Raw genomic sequence first — 27,484 nt, 5'->3', positions numbered from 1 at the left:
TCTGGCAGCATTCAGCTCATTGACTTTTTATACACAAACAAGAATAGCAATTTAAAAAGCCACAGATGTGGGAAATTAAACTTTAATTCCCATTTTAATCTTTGTGTCACCTTGTGTGTCTGTACCAAGGCCAAACAATCGAGGGTATGTAATCTTTTGATCAGGGCCATGTGGGCGATTTCGGTTTTCATTATGATTTAAAAAGGAGCCAAACAACTGTGATAACAAATGGCTTCATATGATCACTATCCTTAAATAAAAGACATTTTTTTAGCCATGATAAGTTATATTTTCATTATCAATATCAAAATTTAATTTTTGCTAGGGTGTGCAAACTTTTGAGCCAACTGTATCCATAATACTCTAACTATTGGGGAAGTGTCTGCATGGATGCATGTTTGCATAAACAGATGGTGCATAGACAAATGTTTGCATAGATGTGTGTTGCGTAATATATGTTGCATAAACACGTTTCATAAGCACATGCAGCTGAGACAGTTGTTACTCTTACCTCTGGAGCAATATAATCTGGGGTCCCACAGAAAGTGCTTGCTTTATTTTCTCCATAAACGTTCTCCTTGCACATACCAAAATCTGCAATTTTAATGTGTCCATCCCGATCCAACATCACATTGTCCAATTTCAAATCCCTAAATGCAAATACTGTAAGTTTTGCACAAACCTCCATAGGCCTAGTAGATATTCATGGCATAATTTGATATCCTCTTACATTTTGCTAATATACAGAAACGGAAACTATAAAAATACAACTGTAAGTATTCATATATTTTGCCTACATACTTAAAGTAGACTTGCATTCAACAAGTGAAGATTCGCTGTTACAGGAAACATTTAAAAATGTTAATTGTGCCCAAGCAGTAACCTGAAAATGTACCTTTAGGCTTCAATTTATCCAAAAAAATAACAGCGTGCTTCCTGGTTTGTATAGGTCCATGGACACTTCTGTGCCTACAGCCTGTATATCTGCAATGTAAAAGCTATGGCACTGCTGCCTTTGACTGTTAGTCTATGGCGATTTGGAGATATCACTTATATTCTGCTCATGGTTATTGCTGGAGGCTCTTGCATAAAGGAGCAAAGCCTACCTTTGACAAGATGGCCACCCCCAAGGAGAGACTTACTGCGGAACAAGGACCAGCAAGTCAGACCTGGGGAAAAGCTCAGCTGTAGGGGATCACAGACAATACTGGTGACTTTTACTTTTGCCCTCTGCCTGATGCTTTTGGACATAGCTTCCAGTGTTCCTCTTTGAATGGCAGATATGAATAATAAAAGTGACCAGCGTTCTCAAACTCCAAGATAACAAGTTCAATAATGTCTCTGTATAACCGAAGATCGGGTGCCATATGTCCATCAGCTTCTGTTATTTCTCTCTTTATGCTTTCTCTGAATCCAATCTTCCATTACAGTGATAGCAAAAAAAGAAATATAATAGTGAAGTATGCTCAACCCACCATGCCTCAAATCTTATGTGCTCACTTTATTAATAAAATTCTGTGTCAATAACTAATTATATGTGTAATTGTTCCTCAGTGTTCTTCTTTACAATGGGGAAAATAATTATTTGATCCCCTGCAAATTTTGAAAGTTTGCCCACTTACAAAAGAAATTAAGGGTCTATAATTTTTTATCATAGATGTAGTTTAAATGATAGCGACAGAAGATCAACCATAAATGTAATTATTGGCGTATAACATGCACCTTTTCACCCTGAAAATCGAGTGCAAATAGCATGTGTGTGTTATACGCCGATACTTAAATTTTAGCTGCCTCGCATGGGACAGGGAGGGGGGCGGGACGAGCGCCGTCAGATTACATACAGTGAGAATCTCCTGTTTACTCGGCGGCCTCTGTAATAGGAAGTCCCGTCTCCTGGGCCGCCATTGGACCATTGTTCCGTCTATCATAGGAGATTCTCACTGTATGTAATCTGTCCGCGCTCGTCCCGCCCCCTCCCTGTCCCTTTTAGGCTGCAGATGGGCATCGATCAGGCTGCACTGATGGCAATGTTGAGGCTGCTGCACTGAAGGCAATGGTGAGGCTGCTGCACTGAAGGCAATGGTGAGGCTGCTGCACTGAAGGCAATGGTGAGGCTGCTGCACTGAAGGCAATGGTGAGGCTGCTGCACTGAAGGCAATGGTGAGGCTGCTGCACTGAAGGCAATGGTGAGGCTGCTGCACTGAAGGCAATGGTGAGGCTGCTGCATTGAAGGCAATGGTGAGGCTGCTGCATTGAAGGCAATGGTGAGGCTGCTGCATTGAAGGCAATGGTGAGGCTGCTGCATTGAAGGCAATGGTGAGGCTGCTGCATTGAAGGCAATGGTGAGGCTGCTGCATTGAAGGCAATGGTGAGGCTGCTGCATTGAAGGCAATGGTGAGGCTGCTGCATTGAAGGCAATGGTGAGGCTGCTGCATTGTCGGCAATGGTGAGGCTGCTGCATTGTCGGCAATGGTGAGGCTGCTGCATTGTCGGCAATGGTGAGGCTGCTGCATTGTCGGCAATGGTGAGGCTGCTGCATTGTCGGCAATGGTGAGGCTGCTGCATTGTCGGCAATGGTGAGGCTGCTGCATTGTCGGCAATGGTGAGGCTGCTGCATTGTCGGCAATGGTGAGGCTGCTGCATTGTCGGCAATGGTGAGGCTGCTGCATTGTCGGCAATGGTGAGGCTGCTGCATTGTCGGCAATGGTGAGGCTGCTACATTGTCGGCAATGGTGAGGCTGCTGTATTGATGGCAATGGTGAGGCTGCTGTGTTGATGGCAATGGCGAGGCTGCGCTGATGTGAACTGATGAGGCTGCAGATGGGCATTGATCAGGCTGTATTGATGGCAATAGCGAGGCTGCAGATGGGCACTGACCCTTATGTTGCTTCAAAGTTCCTTATTTAAAATTTAAGTTTTTTCCTGAAACTTCCCTCTTAAAATGAATGTGCGTGTTATACGCCGATAAATACGGTACATAAATTCCCCACTGTATATACCATTAGGCTGCATATACTTGGTGTATGTCATACACCAAGTATATGAAGGGTAAGGGTACATAAAGAAGAACAAATGGTTATTTATTGACACAAAATTTAATTGATGAAGTGAGCATAAAGGCACGGTGGGTTGAGCATACTACACTATATTATATTTCTTTTTTTGAGATCACTGTAAAGGAAGATTGGATTCAGAGGAAGGACCAAGAGAGGATTAACAGAAAGAAGTTGATGGACACCTAAACGTTGGTTTTACAGAGAAATTACTGAACTTGTTATCTTGGAGTTTGAGAGCACTGGTCATTTTTACTACTGATATCTCTTTCTGTAAGGGGAACAGATTGATTCCAGCTGGGGAAAAAGTGAAGAAACATTGATTATTAAACTTTGTTTACAGTAGAAGTGGGGTTCCAGAGAGCGCTTTAGGAATATTCATCAAAATAATAGTTTTGGGTATGAACCATGTTTATATTGGGAGTGGTGATGCTAAACAATGTATATAGAGCCAGAAAAATACTTTAAGAAGAAATACCCCCACAAGTTTAGGATAGGTGGAGGAAAGTTGTCCAGTATGTATGTGAATCTTCGGTCCCAGGTGGTTGTGATCTGCATTTCATCTCTAAGTTGCACAGCCTATGTGCTAAATGTCAGAAGAATTCCTCACTGACTTTAGTAGGGATGAGCAATGCAGTCTGATGGTAGAAGATCTTTGAGCAGGATCTTCACCTTTACCAACTATTGAAACTGTGAAATCAGTATAAGTAGAATTACATACTACACAGAGATTATGCTAGAATTTTGCCTTACCTATAAATAATGCCCTTTGTGTGGAGGAATTGTAATCCACAGATTATTTCAGCGGCATAGAACCTGAAGACAGATGGAAGACATGGGATGTAATAAATATCCATATACACTTTGATAAATTAATGTAATTGAGTACATAAACATTTATATGGTCTTGGGTATTATTAGTCTGGAATAATGATAAATTAATCATTAGCCAAGCCAAAAAGACAACAGTTCCGAGTCCTCCAGCAGCATGGGTTGGTTTATTTAATAACATGATGCAAACAGCAATAACATATTTAAAGATAATAGCACAAGGTAACAATTTGTAGTGAAATATGCTTATAGCAGACACACAGAAGGACTACTTCAATTCAGCTACGAAACATATACTTACGTAGCCCTGAAAAGATCAAAACGGCCCTTGTCTTGTATGTGGAACATCAAATCTCCACCATTCAGAAACTCCATAACAAAGAAGAGATGCTCCTGTTTTGGGACACAGAAAAAGGCACGTGCATGAGACCCTTTACTAGTTTAGACCTGTTTACGCACTGACAATGGTTTGATTATATTGAGGTCTGTTTTTTTTTTGTTTTTTTTTTTGTTTTTTTTTTTAGAGATTTTATCCCCCAGTGAGGGACACATGCGATGGGCTACTGTGGAAATATCCAATGAACCATGTTGTGCTTTTGAATTTGTTAAAAAATTTTGTTAAAAAAATTTGTTGTATTTTCAAATATTATCCAGTTGTATGACACCATGCTGTTATCCATCACCCATGTACTACTCTTGTTATAATTTGTATATTATACGCTTATGTTGATATTTTGTTACTATACCATTAGGAAATACAGTCTGATCTGACCCAGCCCTGAAGAAGGGATTTATTATATTCTGAAACATGTTGGGATCTTCTATATAATTGTTTGTGGTTTGGCCTTGCACCACAAGATCAACCGTGTGTTCAAGATTACAGTCCTGTATTGTATACATTATTACTACCATTCTTTGATTTTATTCAAAATTGTGTTATTGATGTTTACATCTAGATATTTTATATTTAATAACTTTTTGTACTTTTTACCCTCTTATTTCTTTATCTGGCTCTGACCATTGCCTATAAAGTCCCAGGGGTATTCTCCGTTTTTCTTTCCAGTAGGGGACAAAGATATCAACAGAACCTTTGAAGATGTTCTGACTTTTCCCACTCTACTAAAAAAATGTTGTCACTGCCCTCTGTCCCCAACGGGGAGATTACCATTCACCTCTTGTTCTGACAACTAACCTTTCCCTCTTAATATTACTACATTTTTAAAGTAAAGTTTTCCATTTTTATTTTATTATTTTAGACCCAGTGATGTAATCATTGCGTCTCTGGGCAACGCAAGCAGATCATGGCCTATGGTAAGGGCTAGCAGGGTGCTTCCGGAAAACATCACAGTGAGCCTCAGTACCCCTTTTCAAGAGTCCCCAGCCCTGATGCAAAAAGTGGGCTAGCTTTTGGGGGGAGCTATGCAAATATCAAGATGCCTTAAAGTGGTAATAAAATCAGAAGGTTTTTTTAACTTAATGTATTTTTTGCATCAAGATAAAAAAATGTCTGTGTGCAACAGCCTCCCTCAGCCCCCCAAATACTTACCTGAGGTCCATCTAGATCCAGCAATGTTGCAGCAGTGTCTCGGCTGCCCAGGACTCCCCTCATTAGCTGAGACAGCAGCATGGCGCCATTGGCTCCCACTGCTGTCAAAGTCAGTCAGCCAATGAGGAGAAAGAGTGGGCGGGGCAGGGCCCTCTGTCTGAATGGACACAGGGAGCTGTGGCTTGGCTCAGGTGCTCCCATAGCAAGCTGCTTGCTGTGGGGGCACTCAACAGGAGGGAGATGCCAGGAGCACCAAAGAGGGACCCGAGAAACAGAGGATCTGGGCTGCTCTGTGCAAAACCATTACACAGAGCAGGGAAGTATAACATTTTTTTTTTTTTTTTTAGTTAAAAATAACAAACAAGACATTACAATCACTTTAACCAGGTGAATGTTAGTCTGCGGGTATTGTCCACATGTGATGCTAAGTATCCATGACTAAAAGAACTGAAATCTAAATAATAAAAGGGGCAGGCTAGGGACCATAAGGCTGGGGAGGAAAGGGATAGATGCTGCTGGGTGCTATCCAGCCAGGAAAGGAGAATCCTACAGTGTGGTTGAAAGCCGTAAGGATGATCAAAGCTAGTAATCGAAAAGCAGGGTGGTAAAACGGCCCTTGGGAGAAAAGATCCAAACGGCCTGTGAGGAGATTTTGCCAAGAGTCTAACAAGGTCAGAGTACTACATTCTCCTGAGCCAGTTCAGTGAGAATACCAACTATATCAATCTTAAGGAGCAGGCAAGGAAGGAGCTTCAGAGGAAGAAAGATATATTAAGCTTAATTGATCCCACGGAAAAAAGGTCTTGAAACACCTGTGGGTAAAGAGACTGTTCTCCAGGAGTCCAGACATTGATAACTGAGGAAGTGCACCTGACAATTCCATGCCCTGAATGTGTGCAGCGATCAGCCAGACAGAATCATTTCTGTTTCTCTTTGATCCACAAGACTTCTGGTACCTCCTCGATGGTTATTGTAAACCACTGCAATGGCATTATCTGACTGAGTCTTGATCAGATGAAACTGGGCATATGGAACTGCTTCAAAGGAGACAACAATTAGGCTTAAGAGCCTCATGCAAAAACACAGCGTTGGATGGATCCTGGACTGCAGAGTCAAAACACAGGAGAAAAAAAAAAAAAAAGAGAGACAGGGGTTTGTCCAGGGATAGGAAGTAAACATCAAGCAGCAAACATGGAGTAAGTACGTACGTCTGGAGAAGGATACACAGCAACTCAAGTGTCAGCTGTTCTGTAGCAAAGTTCTCAAGGCAAAATGGAGTGAGAAGTGTCAAAGTACCTTATAAGGGCTCTGGGCAGAAGTGGTGGTAATAAAGCAACCCGTGATGTGATGTAACACCTGAACATCCACCTGAGACTAAGCTTTGCATGGTGGAATTTTTTACAGTTTAAAATTAGTGACAGTTTAAACTCAACAAATGAATAAAGTCAAAACACAACTCCTGATTTCCTGACAGTTAAATGAATACTACTCAGGAGACACTAACAAATGTACTTCAAGCAGTAGCGATATTAAGTCTCATAATTTCTATAAAGCTAACAGGACAAACCAGTCTTCCCTTTCACAATCTCGGATCCCTAAATGGGTCCAGGTTTTGCCTGTCATGGTGGGCATACCCCTGGAAGGGTCTTCGGGGTCGGAACAATATGAATGGACCACAGCCCTGGACATGTATTGCAGCCTGTGGCTAACTACATGTATTGCATTACATGCAGAAAAGAGCGGCCAAGCAGGATTGTGTGTCTGAAGCAACATTACAGGCTGTTCCCTACAGTACACTAACAAAAAATAGAGGTCTCACAGAGTGGTACGTCTAAGGGTGCGTGTTCAAAAGTTTTGCCAGTATCCTTTATCCTGAAGATAGCAGCCTATAACCCAAGATCTAAAAATATCCAGCCTTTGTCCTGTACTGTACTGTACGATTAAGATAACCGTTTTGCTATACATACACTTTGAATAATTGAATTGAATCTGCACCCAGTGTTAATTTTGCCATCAAATTTCAATGTCGTTTTAGTGAAAGTCTTGACTAAAATGCCATTTTAGTTTTAGTCACATTTTTTAAATCTGCAATTGTTTTAGTTTTAATCGTATTTAGTTGACTAAAATCGCATGTGTTTAGGCAAATTGTACTGCATTATTTAAGTTTTTCCCTAGAATTTATAAACTCATTATATACCCCTGGAGTAAAAACAAAAATCTGTTAAGGTTTAAACAAACTACACGCTCTGAATGGTCTGAGGCCTGTAATGCTGCACAGTGCTCTGAGGAGGCCTGTAATGCTACACATTGCTCTGGACGGTGGTCTGAGGAGGCCTGTAATGCACAGTGCTCGGGATGGTGGTCTGAGAGGAGGCCTGTAATGCTGCATAATGCTCTGGGACGGTGGTCTGACGAGGCCTGTAATGCTGCACAGTGCTCTGGATGGTGGTCTGAGCGGAGGCATGTACCTGTAACACACATAGTGCTCAGGACGGTGGTCTGAGGAGGCCTGAAATGCTGCACAGTGCTCTTGACAGTGGGGAGGCCTGTAATGCATAGTGTTCTGGACAGTGGTCTGAGGAGGTCTGTAATGCTGCACAGTGCTCTGGACAGTGGTCTGAGGAGACCTGTAATGTTGCACAGAGCTCTGGGCAGTGGTCTGAGAGGAGGCCTGTAATGCTGCATAGTGCTCTTGGACAGTGGTCTGAGAAGAGGCCTGTAATGCACACAGTGCTCTGGGATGGTGGTCTGAGGAGGCCTGTAATGCAGTGCTCTGAAACAGTGGTCTGAGGAGGCCTGTAATGCACAGTGGTCTGAGAGGCCTGTAATGCACACAGTGCTCTGGAGGGTGGTTTGAGGAAGCCTGTAATGCACATAGTGCTCTGGACGGTGGTCTCAGGAGGCTTGTAATGCTGCACAGCACTCTTGACGGTGGTCTGAGGAGGCCTGTAATGCTACACAGTGCTCTGGGATGGTGGTCTGAGAGGAGGCCTGTAACGCACAGAGTGCACTGGACGGTCGTCTGAGGAGGCCTGTAATGCACAGTGCTCTGGGACGACGGTCTGACAGACCTGTAATGAGGACCGTGCTCTGGAGGGTGGTCTGAGGAAGCCTGTAATGCACATAGTGCTCTTGATGGTGGTCTGAGGAGGCCTGTAATGCACATAGTGCTCTGGACGGTGGTCTGAGGAGGCCTGTAATAGGGATCGACCAATATCGTTTTTCGGTGCCGATACGATACCGATATTTCGGCCACCTCTCCTGCCGATAGCCAATATTATTTGCGGATATTTTGTACATTTAAACCTTAAAAAAAATAACACCAATTTTATGCACAAATCTGGTATAAACTGAACATGTTAATGTTTATTAAAATTAAACATTAAGGGCTCGAAAACAGATGGGAGAAAAACACACAGATTTCAAAACAGACATCTCTGTCTGCATGGCACCATGATATGAAGAACAAGGTCTAAAAGTAAACAACTGGGAAAAATAAAATGCTTGAAAAACAATAACTTCTTAAACGGCTTCCCAAAACACAGAAAAAGTATAACTGTTACTAGTGCATTGCACTGATTAAATTTACATCACTACTGCAGTGCAAAAAGCTAGACAGCGGACAGGACACACTGACACTACACTTTCTTCAATACTCCCAGTTAAGTAGAACAATATTATAGTGCAAAAGGCATAACATTTCAGCATGTTCACCTGTTAAACGGGTTCTGTTTTTTAAAATAAATTGCTGCCACTTCACTTAAAAATAGGATTTTTATAACAACAGCTTACCTGTAAAATCCCTTTCTTTGAAGTACATCACGGGACATAGAGCCATAGTAATTACTATGTGGGTTATAGGCCACCTTCAGGTGATGGACACTGGCACACCACAAGACAGGAAGTCCACTCCCTTATAACCCCTCCCACTGCTGGGAGTACCTCAGTTTTTGTAGCAAAGCAATACACGTGCATACCAGAAAGAAGACAGGGACCTCTGTGTCCCGTGATGTACTTCAAAGAAAGGGATTTTACTGGTAAGCTGTTATAAAAATCCTATTATCTTAATCGTACATCACGGGACACAGAGCCTTAGTAATTACTATGTGGGATGTCCCAGAGCAATGCCAACTGAAGGGAGGGAGACGCAACAAAATTAGGGCACCATGAGATCAGAGGAGTTATACTGCAGCCTTCAGCACACTGCGCCCAAAGGCGATATCCTCATGACTTTTTACATCTACCTGATAGAGTCTGGTAAATGAATGTACTAAAGACCAAGTTGCGGCCTTGCAGAATTGAGCCATGGAGGCTTGGTGATGCACTGCCCACGAAGCACTAACAGCCCTTGTGGAGTGCGGTTTGATTTGAAAAGGTAGAATCTTCCTCTTTAAACCATAAGCTTTAACAATTACTTAATGAATCCATTTGGAAATAGTAGATTTCGATCCTGCCTGTCCTCTTTTAGGACCTTCAGGAAATACAAACAAAACATCCATTTTGAATCTGAGCAGTCGCCTACAAGTAGACTTTGCTCTCACCACATCAAGAGAATGTAGTGACTTTCCTTCCGTAGAACCGGGTTCTGGAAAAAACGAAGGTAGAAGAATATCTTGGTTTAAATGAAAACTTGACACTACCTTCGGTAGAAAGTTAGGATGACTGAGTATTAAAATTAAGGAGGGTTGGACGTGCTGCAGAGGAGCTCCGTTGTGCCCTCTGCAATCCATTGTCATCCGGAGCACCTACAGCCTGAAATTTTTCACAAAATCTACCCCACGATTGCCGGGTACTGGCTGCACCGCTCCCGGGGTCAAATGAACAGCTCAGCCGGCGGATTGAGATATCCTTAGGCCGCGGCCGGCCCCGCACTAGACGCCGGCCGCCATCTTGCGGCCTACAAGACAACCAACATCCCCAGACTAGCGTGCCGCGATCGGCGGTGCGGAGGTTGATAGGCCGGCGTGTAGCCAAGAGCGCTGACCCCGGCGTGTAGCCAAGAGCGCTGACCCCGGAGCTGACCGGACTGTAAGGGGACCCAGGATCCTGCAGAAACATCTGCAGAAATAGGCCCTGGACACCCGCGGCCTAAAGCAGATCCGAGGCCTGTGAGGCCTCCAGCACCACTGGACTCTAGTACCGCGATCGGTGGTACAGGGGACACCCAGCTCATCCCCATATACAGTGGGCACCTCTCCGCTGACCTCAGAGACTCAGGTACAGGTTCTTTTGGGGACATCTGGCGCCGGCCGCCATCTTGCGGCCTAACAGTCAAGACGGGCCCACACTCTAAGGTAATGATCCCTAATTAGACTGTGCTCTCCTCCCTGTACCTCCGCGCACACCGTGCTTAGGATCTACACCCACGCTGACAGGGAGACACTGCTGCTCTCTCAGGCCTGTCCTTCCCCCCCATTCTCGTGGAGGCTGGGGTTTTGATAGAGAGCGATCGACCATGGATGGCTGAAGACGCACACCCCTGAGTCCCGTGCCATCCTGACAGCTACAGGCTATCTCCACAATACAGCACACCTGCATCCTACATGGCGGCAGCTAGCTCACACTCCATGGAGCTTGCTGACCCTCAACAAGGCACCATACAGAGGTATCTACTTAGAACAGCGCCGACTGATCCCCGGACCCCTAAAGACAAGATGGCGCCCGGCCGCAACCCGGGGAAGACCAAGCCACCCACCGTCACTCCCGCAGCAGCCTGCATGACAGAAGACAACAATGAGACACTCCAAGATTCCAGAGGAGAGACATCAGCCTCCTCTACAAGGTCAGTCACTTCGCAAGACACGGACACTGGGGAATCCCAGACAGCCCCACATCCCTTGTTGGGAGTACCCATTAGAACGGAAGCTACAGCCCTCCTCTCTGCCTTCAGAACTGATTTTGAATCATGGGCAAGCAAGATGGAGGATTCCCTACAAGTAGAGCTAAACGCTCTGAGACAAAAAGTCACAGCTAATGAGGAAGCGGTATCGGTCCTAACTACTGCTCAGGATGACCATGAGGCATGTATAACAGCTCTTGAATCTGCATCCGTGATGCATCTCCGTCGCCTACGCCACCAGCAGCTCCGCAGAGAAGACAGCGAAAATCGCAGTCGCAGAAACAATATTAGACTGCAAGGCCTACCTGAGGCAACATCTGGAGCAGAACTGAAACCCACTATCATATCTATCCTCAATAAAGTGCTGGGAAGAAAGACAGCATCACCAATTGAATTGGATTGTGTTCACAGGGTAGGCGGGCCGAGGGGGGGGGGGGTGTCCGAGATGATCGCCCCCGTGATGTCCTATGTCGGGTCCACTATTACACCTTAAAAGAGGAGATCATGCGAAAAGCATGGAGCATGGGCTCAGTGGACTTCTTTGGAGCCTCTATCCACCTATACCCTGACTTGTCTCGCAATACATGCGTTGAGTGGTGCGCCCTCTACTTTACCTTATACGGCAAGTCGGAGCCACCTATACATAGGGTCACCCCTTCAGCATCAAGGTGACACGGGGAGACAGCAGGTTCACGCTCTCCGATCAGGACCAACTACCTGACTTTTTCCTATTTATTGAACAAGAAACGGTAGACGTCTTGAACTGGCTGGACCCTCCAGATGATAGATCGAGACAGTTGGGACTTGGTCCACTCCCGCAGCGCAGCAGACGACCTAGGTCTAGATCAGTCTCTTCTGGCCTAGGGATGAGACGACCTACCTCTCCAGAAGATTAACTCAGAAGCTAGTTGGAGACGGACGGCTTGTTTTGTTTTACAAAGTTACCTCCATTTTTGAAGGATCCCAACAGCTTTGCCGCATTTTTGAGCGGCATGTTACGTTTTTTTTTTTTTTTTTGATCCCTTAACTGTGCTTTTCTACCCTAAAGTCCGAGACTTCCAGTAAACTTGGTAAAAGATGTAGTGAAAACAGGGTTCGGACTTATTGGCTCTTTTCCTGCTCTTTGCCAATTTACTATTTGGCTGGGGTTTGGGAGAGAACATAGCTTACGGTCACCTTGGGACTCTCACTATGAAGGGGGTCAGGTAATGCTACTATACACCAACGTTTTTTTTATAAAATGTTCTGCTTTGTTTCAGATTGTTCCCTCTTACGCCCTCTCTCTGTGGCGTGCGATGGGGGTGTGTGGCGGGAGTGGGGGATGCTACTCCGGGGGGAGATTTGGCCTCCGGTCTTAATCAATCTCTGCCTCAGAAGATGCAAGTTTGAAAGGCTCCAAGCATGGAGCGATTGGGTGTCTCCTCGGGTGGATCCCCCGCTCCTCCTATTCCCCCGATGCACATACTATAGTTTTGGCTAAATGATTTTTCTACAAGCGGGAGCCAATGTAATTGTAATTATTTTCTATATAATCCCAGGTTAACTACTTAACCCACTGCTTATATTTAGTTGACTGTTCTCATCTGTTATCGTTAAGCTGCCTTATGCCTCACATACATTTTAAATGTTCAGTGTACCACATACAGTATATACATGCCTGATTCGCTCTCGGGATCACGGCTCAGGTCCACTCATTTCGACCTTCCCCCCACAGTAGGACAGGCACTGTGCGTGCCTAAAGCGTGATATCTCACGCAGTGTTTTGCGTTAGCAAACACATTAGTTTTCCGGACACATTTTTTAGGTGTCCTTTCATTTACACCTTACTTCTTCCATTATCCTCACACTCTTCTCTTTTCTTTCTTTTCTTACTCTTTCTTTTCTCTTCTTCTTCTCCCACTTCCGTATTTTACCTCTCTTCTCCATCCTACCCCGAACTGTTCTACATACTTTTCCTCTATATCTTATTGCTTTCTCTCCTATACAGCCTCTAGCACTCCAGCATGGCTCACACGGTGACGTCACGTCCCCAATTGAAATTTTGTTCATACAATGTAAACGGGCTTAACATCGCTTCAAAAACGTGGGCAAATACTATATCAGATGCACAAAAGACGAGTCAACGTGCTTTTGCTGCAGGAGACCCACTTTCACTCTGACTCCACCCCTTCCTGCTCCAGTAGATACTTTAATAGATGGATCCACAGTACCAATCCGACACAAAAATCTAAGGGAGTAACTATTGCGTTTCATAAAACACTCCCTATTGAACTGCTCGATCATATGGCAGACCCCCAGGGCAGGTACGTTTTTGTGAAAATCTCTTTATGGGGGACTAAATTTACAATAGCTAATCTATACTTGCCCAACACACACCAAATCCCATCGGCCTTGCAGTATTTAAAGATCTTGGCGGGTTTCGCAGAGGGTAAGCTCATACTCGGGGGGGGACTTCAATACTCCCCTGGATCCACTCTTGGATTCATCGACATCCCGTTCCTCTATATACTTTCCTAAAATACAGGCCCTAAAACGTGCCATCTACAATATGCATCTTGTAGACGTATGGCGGATACTGTACCCAGAATCACGAAACTACACACACTTTTCCAACGTTCATCAATCATACAGTCGTTAAGATTATTCCTTAGTCGACCACGGCTGCTTAGATTGGTCCCCAAATCGTGAAATAGACCTTATGGTTTGGTCCGACCACTCTCCTATATTCCTGACACTTGCAGTTCCCTCTACCCCAATAAAAGAATGGACATGGAGGTTAAATGACTCGCTTCTGACTGAGCCAGGGTTTGATACTCGGATAGCGGAGACTATTTTGAACTTTTTTACAGAGCACGCATCTGATGACACCTCACCACCCATTAAATGGGAGGCATTAAAGGCGGTATTACAGGGTAGTTTTATCCAAATGGGTGCCCGCATGAAAAGAGAACGCTCGGATGCGATAGCTAAGGCGACTACCCATAAACGCTCCCCGACTGTGGAAGTGCTTGCGAAGGTTTCTTCCGCTCGCTCTCAGCTTAGGGAATTATATGAGGCATCAGCCCATACATTTGCAAACAAACTAGCCTTTCACCAATACAAATTTCAGGATAAATGTGGTAGATCACTAGCTTGCACCCTACGTACCAAACAACCTAACACCTTTATACCTCACATACGGGACAATTCTGGGAAAACTGTCTCGTCACCTTCTGAGATGGGACAAGTTTTCCGGGACTTCTATCAATCCCTCTATAACATACCTACAACAAGCCCCACTGAGCCCCCCTTTACTAGAGCGGACACACAAGCCTCATATATCGCACAAAATGCATTACCTACTCTAGATGACAAAACGATAGAGGACCTTGAAGCTCCGATCTCGGAAGACGAGGTTGCCCGCGCCATTGCATCTACCCCATCTGGTAAAAGTCCGGGCCCTGATGGCTTCACTCCGAAATTTTATAAACAATTTGCTCCCCTTCTCACTCCCTTCTTAACAAAAGTATTTAACTCCATCTCTGAGCGATCAGTATTCCCGCCGCAAACTCTAGAGGCATATATCACCCTCATCCCAAAACCAGACAAAGACCTGACTATATGTGCTAATTACCGACCCATTTCGCTGATAGGGGTAGATCTGAAGGTGTATGCGAAGGTGCTAGCTAATGGATTACAACCGTTGTTACCCCGCTTAATACACCTAGATCAAGTTGGCTTTGTGAGTGGGCACGAGATAACACCCTGAAAACACTTCTCATTGCGGATTATGCTCGAGCCCACAATGTCCCATTGTGCCTTCTCACTGTCGACGCGAAGAAGGCCTTCAACCGCGTCGACTGGCAATTTCTTCGCCTATCACTGCAACAACTAGGTCTAGGCCAAAACATGATCTCCAGAATAATGTCCCTCTATACCTTTTCCTTCGCTAGGATTAGACTAAACGGTTCTCTAGCTCCAAAATTTACTATTCACAATGGAACGTGACAGGGGTGCCCTTTGTCCCCCATTCTCTATGTTCTTGTTATGGAACACCTAGCCATCGCCCTTAGAAACAACCCGGCTATCCATGGTATTAGTATAGGCCCCATACATACTAAACTTGCCCTATTTGCAGATGACTTGCTCATATTTGTGACCCAACCGCAAGTCTCCTTGCCCTCCATTATGCAGGAGTTTCAGAGATATGGAGATGTTAGTAACTTTAAAGTTAATCATGGTAAGTCAGAAATCCTCAACATTTCACTCCCAGAAGCAGCTCTCCAACAGCTTGCGTCTTCCTTCCCTTTTAAGACAAACTCCACATCTATTCGTTATCTAGGAATTCATATCCCAACAGACGCTTCCCAACTATTCACCAGCAACTTTACCCCTCTACTTCTTAGAACACAAGCGGATCTGACCACATACACATCTAAACAGCTCTCTTGGTTGGGTAGGGTGAATGTTTTGAAGATGGATGTTCTCCCTCGATTCCTCTATCTTTTTCAAACCATTCCTATTCACATTCCCACCTCGTTTTTCAAAAGGCTTCATCAGATTTTTTCTAAACTCATATGGCAAGGAAACCGCCCCAGGATAAAGTACGACACAATGATTCTTCCGAAGGCCCGAGGGGGAGCAGGGGTCCCAGATGCCTCTTCATAACATAAGGCAGCGGTACTCACACGTATTGTGGATTGGTTTCACCACCCTTCCTCCAAGCTCTGGGTTCAATTGGAGAGACATCTCAATGAGGCTGATCTTTGCGCCCTGCCGTGGATTCCTACGGCTCGCCATAAGGATAGTACCCTCTCTACTGCTCTCACTCATCAGACTCTTCAGATATGGGACCGACTGCTATTAACGAGTAAATTATCTAAACCTCGGGGCCCAATGACTCCTCTCTTTGGGACTCCGGATTTCCCTCCGGCTGAAGGTGAGGAGAGATTTGGACCCTGGAATAGGGATAGTCAGACGTTTAGCGCAGGTTTTACGCACTGACCCATCTTTGATACCAGACATACCCCCCCAGATGGGCCCGGGGCCCCCAATCATGTGGTTACAAAGGAGTCAATTAATGTCATACATACGTACTTTCTCCCCCATTTCAGAAATCCTGGATGACCCATCAGACTTTGATGAGCTGCTCTTGCAACCAGACCCGCCAACACATGTAGTATCACTGTTATATTCCCTTCTACTGAATGTATCTACCCCTGACCTTCCAACGTACACGCAGAAATGGGAAACAGATCTACAACATTCCATCTCCCCTGCTGATTGGAAAAAAAGCTTTATCTTAACGCATTGGATCTCTTTGGCTATTAAGACTCAAGAAAAAGGGTTTAAGCTATTAACAAGGGGGTACAGATGCCCAGTGACTATCCAACGGTTTAACCCTTCTCCATCAGGTACTTGTTGGAGATGCCTGTCCTCTAGAGGGACAATGCTCCACATCTGGTGGGCCTGCCCTCCAATTCGGAAACTTTGGCAAAAGGTCTTTGATCTATACAGCAGGCTGATGGCAACCTCAATTAAGCCCACTCCAGAGATAGCCCTACTATCTATGCTTCCGGGTCCACTCAGGCTGATTAAAAAAGACATACTGCGCCACTTTTTGGCCGCAGTTAGGACAGTGATCCCCCGTCATTGGAGAACAGCAGATGTGCCTTCCTTGGGAGATTGGGCTGTCGAAGTGGATCGGATAAGAGATCTGGAGCGCCTATTGGCGCAGGAAGCAGGGAAGGAGGAACAGTTCTCCACCACTTGGACCTCGTGGTTGATGTTGCGTTACTCCCATGACTTCCCCATATGGGTCAGGGATGCCCCATCTTTACCCACCGATTAGCCATGCTGGGGTGCTTCCCACCTTTGTTGTCATCCTTTTTCTCTCTATATGCTATCATTCTTACCTTTCTTTTTGTCTCCCTTTCTTTATGTACTGAACCAATCACTCAAACATATAAACAAAGATCATATGCCCAGAATTGCTCAATAACATGAATATTTATAATAAGTGAATAAATGATCCCTGCAGCGTTCCAGCCTGACTAGGAGGAACCTCCTGATAACACCAACACGCAAAATCACAAAGGTGGATATATGTTGGTTCCCACACGCATGTTATTCTTCTATTACATTAAAGTCCTCTATATACAATGTGATACTTTAGTATTTCACCAGAAGCTATATGCCAAAGCATATATTCCTGTACGTATATAGTAAAGGTTCTCCTTATTGTTCTGTGTATAATTTATGTAATATTATACTGTAAAGTACTTTATCTTTCTGTTATACCTTTATTTTGGAATAAACTAAGATTGAAAAGAAAGTTAGGATGAGGACGCAATAATACCTTATCCTTGTGAATAATTAAATCTGGCTCTTTACAAGAAAGAACAGCCAATTTGGATACCCTTCTTGCAGAAGATATGGCTACCAGAAAAACTAGTTTCCATGTCAAAAGGACCAAGGGAATATGTTGTATCGGCTGAAAAGGCTGTTTCTGTAATGCTGACAGAACTAAATTCAAGTCCCAAGGGTTCAGGGGTGACCTAACCGGAGTATTAAGCTGCGTTACCCCCTGAATAAAGCTACGAACCAAAGAATGCAAAGCAAGTGGTTGCTGAAATAATACAGATAAGACCCAGACCTGGCCCTTGATAGTACTCAAGGCCAACTTAATTTCTAACCCCATTTGTGGAAAGTCAAGGATTCTACCTATGACATACTTCCTGGGGTGCCAACCCTTGGGTTCACGCCAGAAGACATATGCCTTCCAGACTCTATAATATATGATTCTGGAGGCCGGCTTCCTTGCATTTACCAAGGTAGATACCATTGAACCTGACAGCCCACGCTTCTTCAGAATGTGGGTCTCAATAGCGAAACCGTTAAATTTAGCATTTGTAAGGTAGGATGGACTACCAGGGATCTTGTGAGAGAAGGTCTGAACGTGGTGGTAGGGTCCATGGGTCCCCTACCGCCATCTTTATGATCTCTGCAAACCAAGATCTCCTGGGCCACAAGAATCACCGACTTCCCTTCCCTTGTTGAACCTGGGCGCAAACAGATCTACGTCCGGAATCCCCCATCTTTGACATATTGTCAGAAAGATATCAGGGTGAAGAGACCATTCTCCCGGGAACAACTGCTGGCGACTCAAGTAGTCCGCCTGCCAATTCTCTATTCCTGGAATGAAGACTGCCGACAGGCAAGGTACATTGTTTTCTGCCCAAGTTAGGTTATGATTCACCTCTCACTGGGCCACACGACTTCTCGTGCCCCCTTGGTGATTGATATAGGCCACTGCTGTAGTATTGTCGGATTGGATCCGGACAAGACAATTCCGTGATCTGAACGTTCAGGCCCTCAGGGACAAGCGCGCTGCCCGAATCTCTAGAATATTGATGGGCAAGGTTATTTCTGACCTGGACCATTTTCCCTTGGACAGTCGCCTCTTCCAGGACTGCTCCCCAACCTGAAAGGCTGGCATCTGTTGTTACCACCTTCCAGGTAACTGGTAGGAAGGATTTTCCTTTCTGCAGATTCTTGGTTATCAACCACCAACTGAGGCTCTGGCGCACCTTTGGAGACAAGCACATTGGGAAATCTAGAGCTTGGACCTTCTTGTTCCAAGCTGATAGGATACTGTTTTGCAGCAGTCTCGAATGAAACTGAGCACAAGGAATGGCCTTGAATGAAGCCACCATCTTTCCCAATAACCTCATGCAAAGTCTAATAGAAGGATTGTTCTTTGCCTTGACAACCTGAATCAGCTCCCTTATGGCACTGATCTTCGTCTGCGGTAAAAATACCCTCTTCTGGGCTGTATCTATGATCAGACCCAAGTATTCCAATCTCCTTGATGGTTTTAAGGAAGATTTCTCTAGGTTGAGAATCCAACCTAGGTATTCCAGGTAGTTGACTGTGGTGACCATACTTTGGTCTAAGCGGGCTACCGACTGGTCTATCAAGAGCAGATTGTCTAGGTACGCTAAAATTGTTATACCTTGAGCCCTTAATCTGGCTAGAGGAGGGGCCAGAACCTCTGTAAATACTCGAAAAGCAGTAGCAAGTCCAAAAGTCAGAGCTACAAACTGAAAATTAAGATTTTCTATCTCGAACCGTAGATATTTCTGGTGAGAAAATTGGCACATGGAGGTATGCATCCTTGATGTCGATTGACACCAGAAGTTCTCCACCTTGTAGGACGGAGACTACTGATTGGATTGACTCCTTGCGAAATATTCAAAAAACGGTTTCGATCTAGAATGGGTCTGACATCTCCATTTGTTTTGGTACTGTGAAAAGGTTTGAATGAAACCCCAATCCCTGCTCTTCCACAGGGACCACCGATATCACCTTTTGAGACAAAAGATGGTCCAATGCTTGAAAGAGAGACTTCTTTTTCTCTGGATCCCTGGGAATGTTTGATCTGAGAAAATGAGGAGACAGACTCTCGTCCCCTTACTACCCTAGAGTAATTGGGGAAGCCACCCATTTGTCTTGACACTCTTCCTGCCAGACCCTTGAGAACTGCAGAAGTCTTCCCTCCGCTCGAGCGAGCGGGGGCGCCCCTTCATAAGGAGGCTTTAGTATTTTGTTTTGTAGGTTTCCTTCCCCAGGACTTCTTTTGTCCCTGGGGTTGACCCTGAGGTTTACCTCTTGAATTTGACGGCGGGGGCCGTTGAGACTGCCTGGAAGCCGATGCTCCTGGCACTGGAGAAGCGACTAGTTTAAATGAAATACGCTTACTCCTTTTCCTAACTGGCAAAAGGGTACTTTTCCCATTAGAAATTCTTTGGATGTACTTATCCAGATCATTCCCAAATAGCCGTTCACCGCGACAAGGAAAACTAGCTCAGGGCTTTTTGCAGGGCGCTTCGGCTGACCAAGTTTTCAACCATAGTATTCTATGCATATGCACCAGCCCCAGCGTGAGGCCTGGAGAATAGAATCTCTCATAGCGTCTATTGCAAAACATAACGCCCCTGGTAGCTCGGCCAAATCTTGGGCCTGCTGATCATGAATAATCTTGAGCACCTGTTTAAACTGGTCTCTCAAGGATTGACATACACCAATTACTGCCAGCGCAGGCTGAGTTACTGAACCTGCCAGAGAAAAAGTGCTTTTTAATAGGAATTCCAACTTCTTATCCGTTGGATCCCTAAGCATTTGAGCATTGTCTACCGGACAAGTCAAACTTTTATTCAGAGAGGATATAGCAGCGTCAATTGCTGGTATCTCCCAATTTTTATTAAACTTTTCCTCCATTGGATAAAGTGTTGAAAACTTTTTAGGAGGATAAAAATGCTTATCCGAGTGATCCCACTCAGAATACATAAGCTTTTCCAGCAATGAATGGATAGGAAAGGCATGCGCAGCTTGGGGAGGCTTTAGCGAACCCAAACAAGAAGTAGGCTTGTCAACCGACTGAGTTAAGGGTAGCATAAATGTGGAGCGGACCAATTCAGTAAGAGATTGTACCATCAATCTTTCAGATTGTGAACCTGATCCTTCCACATTTGACCCCTCAGAAGAGTCGTCATCAGCCTCTTCCCGGTCCCCTGAGAAAAATTCATTATCTCCCGCCCCCGGTTCCTCAATTTGAGGGTCCTGGGTAACAGAAGGGGACCTATCGCGCTTAGTCCAACTCTGGGATGCGATTAAAGCCGCTAACTTCTTCAGTAACGTAGACAGGGGCTGTGTTGGAAACAGTTGCAACACCTGATGTCCCTGATGGCTCACTCTGACCACCCACCTCAGATCTCTTGGGGAGGATGCCATCTTGGAGATGAGTTTAGGCTTTTTAGAGATTGAAGGAGTCCCTCTTGAGCCTTTTTTGGGGTGTTTCTAGCCCCCTTCTGACCATAGCCCGAAGCACAAATGCAGAGGCACTACCAGAAGAAAGAGCATACACTGCTTGAGCAAATAGCCCACCAACTGCCACTGCTATTTAATGCTCAGCCTGATGCTTTTAGTAAATGTGCCTGTGTCACCAAACCTCTTACATGCCCCTTTCTGCTCTTGTGTCCCTCCGACAGCTGCAGCCAGCAAAAAATTGAGTTTTTAAAACATACTCCCACGCTGGACATTGCCGCACGCCAACACTGTTCTAAGCCCCACCCCCTCTGTCACATCCCACGCCCCCTCTCTTTTCAAATGAGCATCTTTCCCGAATGGGCATGCGGGCCTCCGATCCGACGGGATCGGTGTGTGTGTGTGTGGGATGGTGAGGAGGAGACCCCGTAATCAAACAGCCATGCAGAGGCGGTAAAAAACGAGCAGCATCACCGATCGTTCTGGCTTCCCCCTATCCAGGGAGAATGCATAACAAGGTACGTGCTCTATACAGCCCCCAGTGATGACTTTTAGGCATAACATTACTTTTTAAAGGAGACAATTCATAAGAAACGTAAAAATTCCTTAGAAATCTCCACTTACCTTTTTCCCGCCGCAGGGTTTTCTGTGGTAAAACCAACAGACCCAATCTTCACCCCTCATGGTGGGCTGCGTTTAAAAAACCTTCAGGAACCGAGGCCTCTTTTTATCGGGGGATCCGCACTCCTGGACCCGTAATAGCACCCTGCCAGAAAAGACTTATGGCTAAAAAAAACAAAAAAAACAAAAAGCACTGGATCCCGGGGTCCCGCTCTCTAGAAAGAGAAGCGTTACGGGCTAAACCTCATTTCTTCCGCCACGAGGCCCGGGTACCATTCAATTCGGCCTAAAAAGAAACTTTGAATGGATCCGGCTGCATAGCTAGCCCCAGCAAGGATTGCTCCAGTGGAGCTCAGCACCGCACATCTTTACTCGTGACCAACACCTAAGACACTGGGTGATATAGGGAGTGGACATCCTGTCTTAGGGTGTGCCAGTGTCCATCACCTGAAGGTGGCCTATAACCCACATAGTAATTACTATGGCTCTGTGTCCCGTGATATACGATTAAGAAACATGCTCAGTTGGTACAGATGGAGGAGGAGCAGAGAGGTATCTTCTAGCATGAGAGGCAAGTCTTTTGTAGCGTGCTTCATTTTCTTTCCACCACTGAAGAGGGTCACCACTTCTGTCAATTACTGGTTCCTTCAAATAGAGATGAGGTTGATCATCCACATGAGGCGGCAATAACACGCTGAACTTGGCATCAATTCGACCATGATGAAGATTCTCTTCTGCTCGTTGACCTCGAACTTGACCTTCCTGCAGGAACCTCGAGCAGCTTGTGTTGAGCTTCTATCAGCCATTGTTTTGCCTTGGCCAATACATCATCAGAAAAGAAAGCATGATTCTTGTATCGAGGATCCAAAAGACATGCCATGCTGGCATGTCTTTTGGATCCTCGATACAAGAATCATGCTTTCTTTTCTGATGATGTATTGGCCAAGGCAAAACAATGGCTGATAGAAGCTCAACACAAGCTGCTCGAGGTTCCTGCAGGAAGGTCAAGTTCGAGGTCAACGAGCAGAAGAGAATTTTTATTCTCTTCATGCTTCTCAAAGCGTTTGGTGAGGCTGTCCCTCATGACCTGCCTGAATGATTTAATGCTACGTGTGTTGGGTCCTTCATTCTCTTGAAGAAGCATCTTCAGCACTCTCACACATGGGATGACAGATGACACAGATGAGTCATAATGACTCACCTCTAGTGTCACTTCCTCTATGGGGAGGAGGGTCTCAATGAGATTGGCTACAATGTCCCACTGATGAGCAGTAGGACAACTAAAGCCTGGCATGTCTTTTGGATCCTCGATACAAGAATCATGCTTTCTTTTCTGATGATGTATTGGCCAAGGCAAAACAATGGCTGATAGAAGCTCAACACAAGCTGCTCGAGGTTCCTGCAGGAAGGTCAAGTTCGAGGTCAACGAGCAGAAGAGAATTTTTATTCTCTTCATGCTTCTCAAAGCGTTTGGTGAGGCTGTCCCTCATGACCTGCCTGAATGATTTAATGCTACGTGTGTTGGGTCCTTCATTCTCTTGAAGAAGCATCTTCAGCACTCTCACACATGGGATGACAGATGACACAGATGAGTCATAATGACTCACCTCTAGTGTCACTTCCTCTATGGGGAGGAGGGTCTCAATGAGATTGGCTACAATGTCCCACTGATGAGCAGTAGGACAACTATAGCCTCCATGTTTGCCTGAATATATGCTCAAAGCTCGCTTCTGTTGCAGCATTCTTTGCAGCTTGTGAAGAGTTGAATTCCAACGTGTTGGAACAGCCAGAATTAGGCTGTTTTTGGGTAGGCAAAGGTCTGCCTAAATGCACCTCAGTCGCTGCTTGGCAAGCTCTCTGGCTTGACAGACCATCATTTACCACAAGTTGCAGGGTGTGTGCCATGCAACAGAGGTCGGACACTTCAGCCTCATTCCTTTCAACCATGTTTGCGCCGCTGTCACAAAGCACAAGCATCACTCGGTCTTTGTTTATTCCCCAGTTTTGAAGCATGCCTAGAAACATTTCTCGAATGTACTCCCCAGTGTGGGATCCTTGCCTCACCTTTGTATTCAACACCAATTGCCTTTTTGTCCATCCGCTGTCAATGAAGTGGAATGTAAGACTCATTAGTGACTTTGTTGGTCCTGACCAGCAGTCAGTCGTGAATGAGAGTGAGTTGCCCGCATTCTCTGGTTGCAGCATTTACTTTCTCATCTACCTTTTGGTGAATCTTTCCCAGCATTTTGGTTCAATACTTTTCACTCTTCAGTGGGTACCTTGGCTCAGCTATGGACATCAACCACTAAAATCCAGAGTCAGATACCATTGTAAATGGCTGGTTATCCATAACCATCATCTCTGTGATTGCTTTGTCCAGCTTTTGGGATCTTCCATCCGAATTTAGCCACTTAGTTTTTTTCTGAAACATATCTTTTATTGTTGTTTGGTGGGATAGTGGTATTTCACTTTGTGATTCAGTTTATTTTCTCTGTGCTTTATTATATAATTCAACATGATCAACTCTTAGATGGGCCCAAAGATTTGACAAATTTTTGTTTTTTGCAGTTGTTAATCCCATGCTCACATTGTTTGTGCATGTGTTGCACACTGCTGCTTCTTTTGCAGATGGTTGAGACGAGAAATAATCCCAAACCACACCATTTACTTTTTCTCTCTGCATCGGAATTTGAAAGAATAGGGTTAACAAAGGCAGGCACCCTTCTGTGGGTGGGCTTGCTGGCCTGGCTGGCACCCTGCTGTGGGTGGTTTGTTGGCCTGGCTGGCACCCTGCTGTGGATGGGCTTGCTGGCTGGCACCCTGCTGTGGGTGGCTGGCACCCTGATGTGGGTGGGTGCTGGCTCCTTGCTGTGGGTGGGTGGCTGCTGGCTGGCACCCTGCTGTGGGTGGGTGGCTGCTGGCTGGCACCCTGCTGTGGGTGGGTGCTGGCTGGCACCCTGCTGTGGGTGGGTGCTGGCTGGCACCCTGCTGTGGGTGGGTGGCTGCTGGCTGGCCTCAGTGGCCTGGCACATTACTGTGGGTGGGTAGCTGGCTGCTGGATGGCCGGCTGGCGTGTCCGCCCGAGTGTCGAGGAGAAAAAGAGGGTGGCCTGTTAGACTCAGAAGGCCCAGTGCACGGAGGCGCAATGACGTTGTGTGCGTGTCCCGCGCACCCCAGCTGCACACTGTCTGCAGGCTTCTGGGTCCCAAAAAAATGGCCACGGAGACCAATATTGGTACTATCGGTCTAGTTTGTGACCGATGTTTCGAAGAATGCCGATATCGGCCCGCAATAATTGGCTCCTTTCTCTCCTTCACCCACTCCCCCACTCTGTACCCTCCTTTTTTTCTCTGCTCTGCGGGACACCTCAGGCATATTCTACTTCATATTTTTATGACAGTACCAATGCCATTATTTTATGACAGTGCCAATGCCATCACTTTAGACCTTGTTCATCATTATATCTCGCACTTGATGCTATGATGCACAGTACTTCATACTTTCAAGACCTTAACCTTATACTATCATATATTTGTATTTTCACACAGTGAGTTGCCCTGCAGGACATATGGGAACAATTTGGGTCCACGCTCTCCTCTCTTTTTCTTATTGCCATGCTGCCCCCCACGTCCGGCCTCGGTCCTCTGGCTGGGTCCTCGGTCTCTTCAGCTCCCACGGGAGATGCCCTCTGCCGACCCCTACCTGGGTTCAGTGTCTGTAGCCTTGGTCTTACAAGTAAGTCTGGGATGATCGGTTCTGGCTTCTTGTTTCTATCCAATCATAACCGATACTCTAATTATATACTTTAATCTGTTTTTACAGACAGCAGATATGCACATCAGCCCCTGATGAAGCGAGGAAAGCTCGCGAAATGCGTCGGGTTAGATATGTACTATGCATACCTGTACTACATGTATTACTATTATATTATGGCTGTGTTTTAGGATTACTATGCAATGTTGCTGTTTTATGAACCTATTCACCCATACCCATGTCCTATTATGGATTATGTTGTTTTCAATAAAATATTTGTACTTTTCAAAAAATGCCATAAAACTATCCCCTACTTTGTAGATTCTATAACTTTTGCGCAAACCAATCAATAAATGCTTATTGCGATTTTTTTAACCAAAAATATATGGAAGAATACGTATCGGCCTAAACTGAGAAAAAAATTGGGTTTTTTATATATATATTTTGGGATATTTATTATAGCAAAAAGTAAAAAATATTGCTTTTTTTAAAAAATTGTCCCTCTTTTTTTTTGTTTATAGAGCAAAAAATAAAAACTGCAGGAGATCAAATACCACCAAAACAAAGCTCTATTTGTGGGGAAAAAAAAAGGACGTTAATTTTGTTTGGGTACAACGTTGCACGACCACGCAATTGTCAGTTAAAGCGACGCAGTGCCAAATCACAAAAAACGCTCTGGTCAGGAAGAGGGTAAATACTTCCGGGGCTGAAGCGGTTAATCTAGTCATCAGAAGCATGTGTGTGTATGTTGGCCTTCTTTACTGATGTTACCTTAGTCTGGAAGCTACAGTAGATGTGAGTAAGAAATGGATTTTCCCATGCTAATGCCAGGACACGTTTCTCCACCATGGTGCACTCCACATCATCATCAATCAGCACAACATCTTTCTTTAGAGCTTTAATAGCAAAATACTCATTCTTGCCCTTTACCTCAGCTAAAAGGACCTAGAAAGAAAGGCAAGCAAGCATGAAAGAGGTGCTTAGAAGACAACAAGGAAAGAGTAAAACTGACACAGGTGTTTACCTTCCCAAAGCTGCCTTTTCCAAGAACCTTGTGAAATGTAAAATTCTCCACTGACACACGGCTGCTGATACTGGACACTTTCATAGGCTGAGGACTGCTCCCCTCCCAAAGCTTATCATACTGGTTGTCTGCTGAGTGAAAGATGAGAAATACAGTAAAAGAAGGTGAAACATTTTGGGTTCCTACCACTGAAAAGATTTTTTCCCCATCAGTGAGCTACCTATAAAATATACTTGCCTGTTGCATCTAAACCTTTTGCAATTGGAGCAGTTGGCGTTACACCTTGGTAAATGGCAACGCTATCCAAAGACGAATCTGATTTTCTGCTTGACTTCTAAAATACAAAAGAATGATATTTGTATCCGTATATAAATATAATAGATTGGTTGCTTAATTCTCAAAAAGTACATAAAGTATCATTAAACACAAAACTTTTGGATAGATTGGAAGGGGATTAGAACAAAAAGAATAAAATTATATTGTATGGCTGCCTGACCCCAGTTAGGGAGAATCACTCTCTAATAGTTCTGTTTACCTTTATTATAAATCAAAAAGGCTTAAAAGTTCATTTCCTGTGATCCATAAAGCTAAAGCAGCGTTCTTGAGTGTATTACACACAAAATTTAACACAGTTTACGATGGTTCACTATGTGACAAGTGAGTCCAACTAAAACCATGCTCTGCTGAATCTTCGTTGGGGGCTTTTGTGTAGTAATATACTTTAACCACACCACACGATTCCACTCCCCTCAGAGTTAACTCTCACCAGATCACAATAGGGTAAACTCTTGTTAAGTATGTCTTTCCCGTTTAGCAGTCAAAACTCAGAGGCGCAACACCATCGATATTTCAAGCAGGTAGCCTGAACAGTTGATTCATTCCCTTCAATTCAGCTGTTCATTCAGACTCGCGTTTCGTCATTATGTCTATTTATAGGCATCTATTGATAAATACGTAATGACGAAACGTGTCTAGGCGTGCACATATGGCTTGTGAATCTGTCAACTGCCCGA

At 44.8% G+C, this 27,484-nt stretch overlaps 1 protein-coding gene across 4 annotated transcripts in view; it reads right to left on the bottom strand.

Moving 5' to 3' along the window:
- PRKCD (protein kinase C delta) overlaps positions 1-27,484 on the bottom strand; it is a 184,301-nt gene that overhangs the window by 40,039 nt on the left and 116,778 nt on the right. For 3 of the 4 annotated variants that reach the window (XM_073592511.1, XM_073592512.1, XM_073592514.1), the window contains exons 10-15: positions 26,709-26,805; positions 26,472-26,602; positions 26,219-26,392; positions 4,186-4,277; positions 3,807-3,869; positions 512-650 (exon numbers count right to left, since the gene is read on the bottom strand). In XM_073592511.1, coding sequence (XP_073448612.1) covers positions 512-650; positions 3,807-3,869; positions 4,186-4,277; positions 26,219-26,392; positions 26,472-26,602; positions 26,709-26,805 — 696 coding nt within the window. The remainder of the gene's footprint in view (positions 1-511; positions 651-3,806; positions 3,870-4,185; positions 4,278-26,218; positions 26,393-26,471; positions 26,603-26,708; positions 26,806-27,484) is intronic. The other variant, XM_073592513.1, reaches the window with a different exon arrangement.

The sequence above is a fragment of the Aquarana catesbeiana genome, linkage group LG07, assembly GCF_042186555.1.
Source record: "Aquarana catesbeiana isolate 2022-GZ linkage group LG07, ASM4218655v1, whole genome shotgun sequence".
Lineage (NCBI taxonomy): Eukaryota > Metazoa > Chordata > Amphibia > Anura > Ranidae > Aquarana > Aquarana catesbeiana.
Note: the sequence above shows the minus strand (reverse complement) of the source record. Positions and strands in the feature narration are given on the sequence as shown.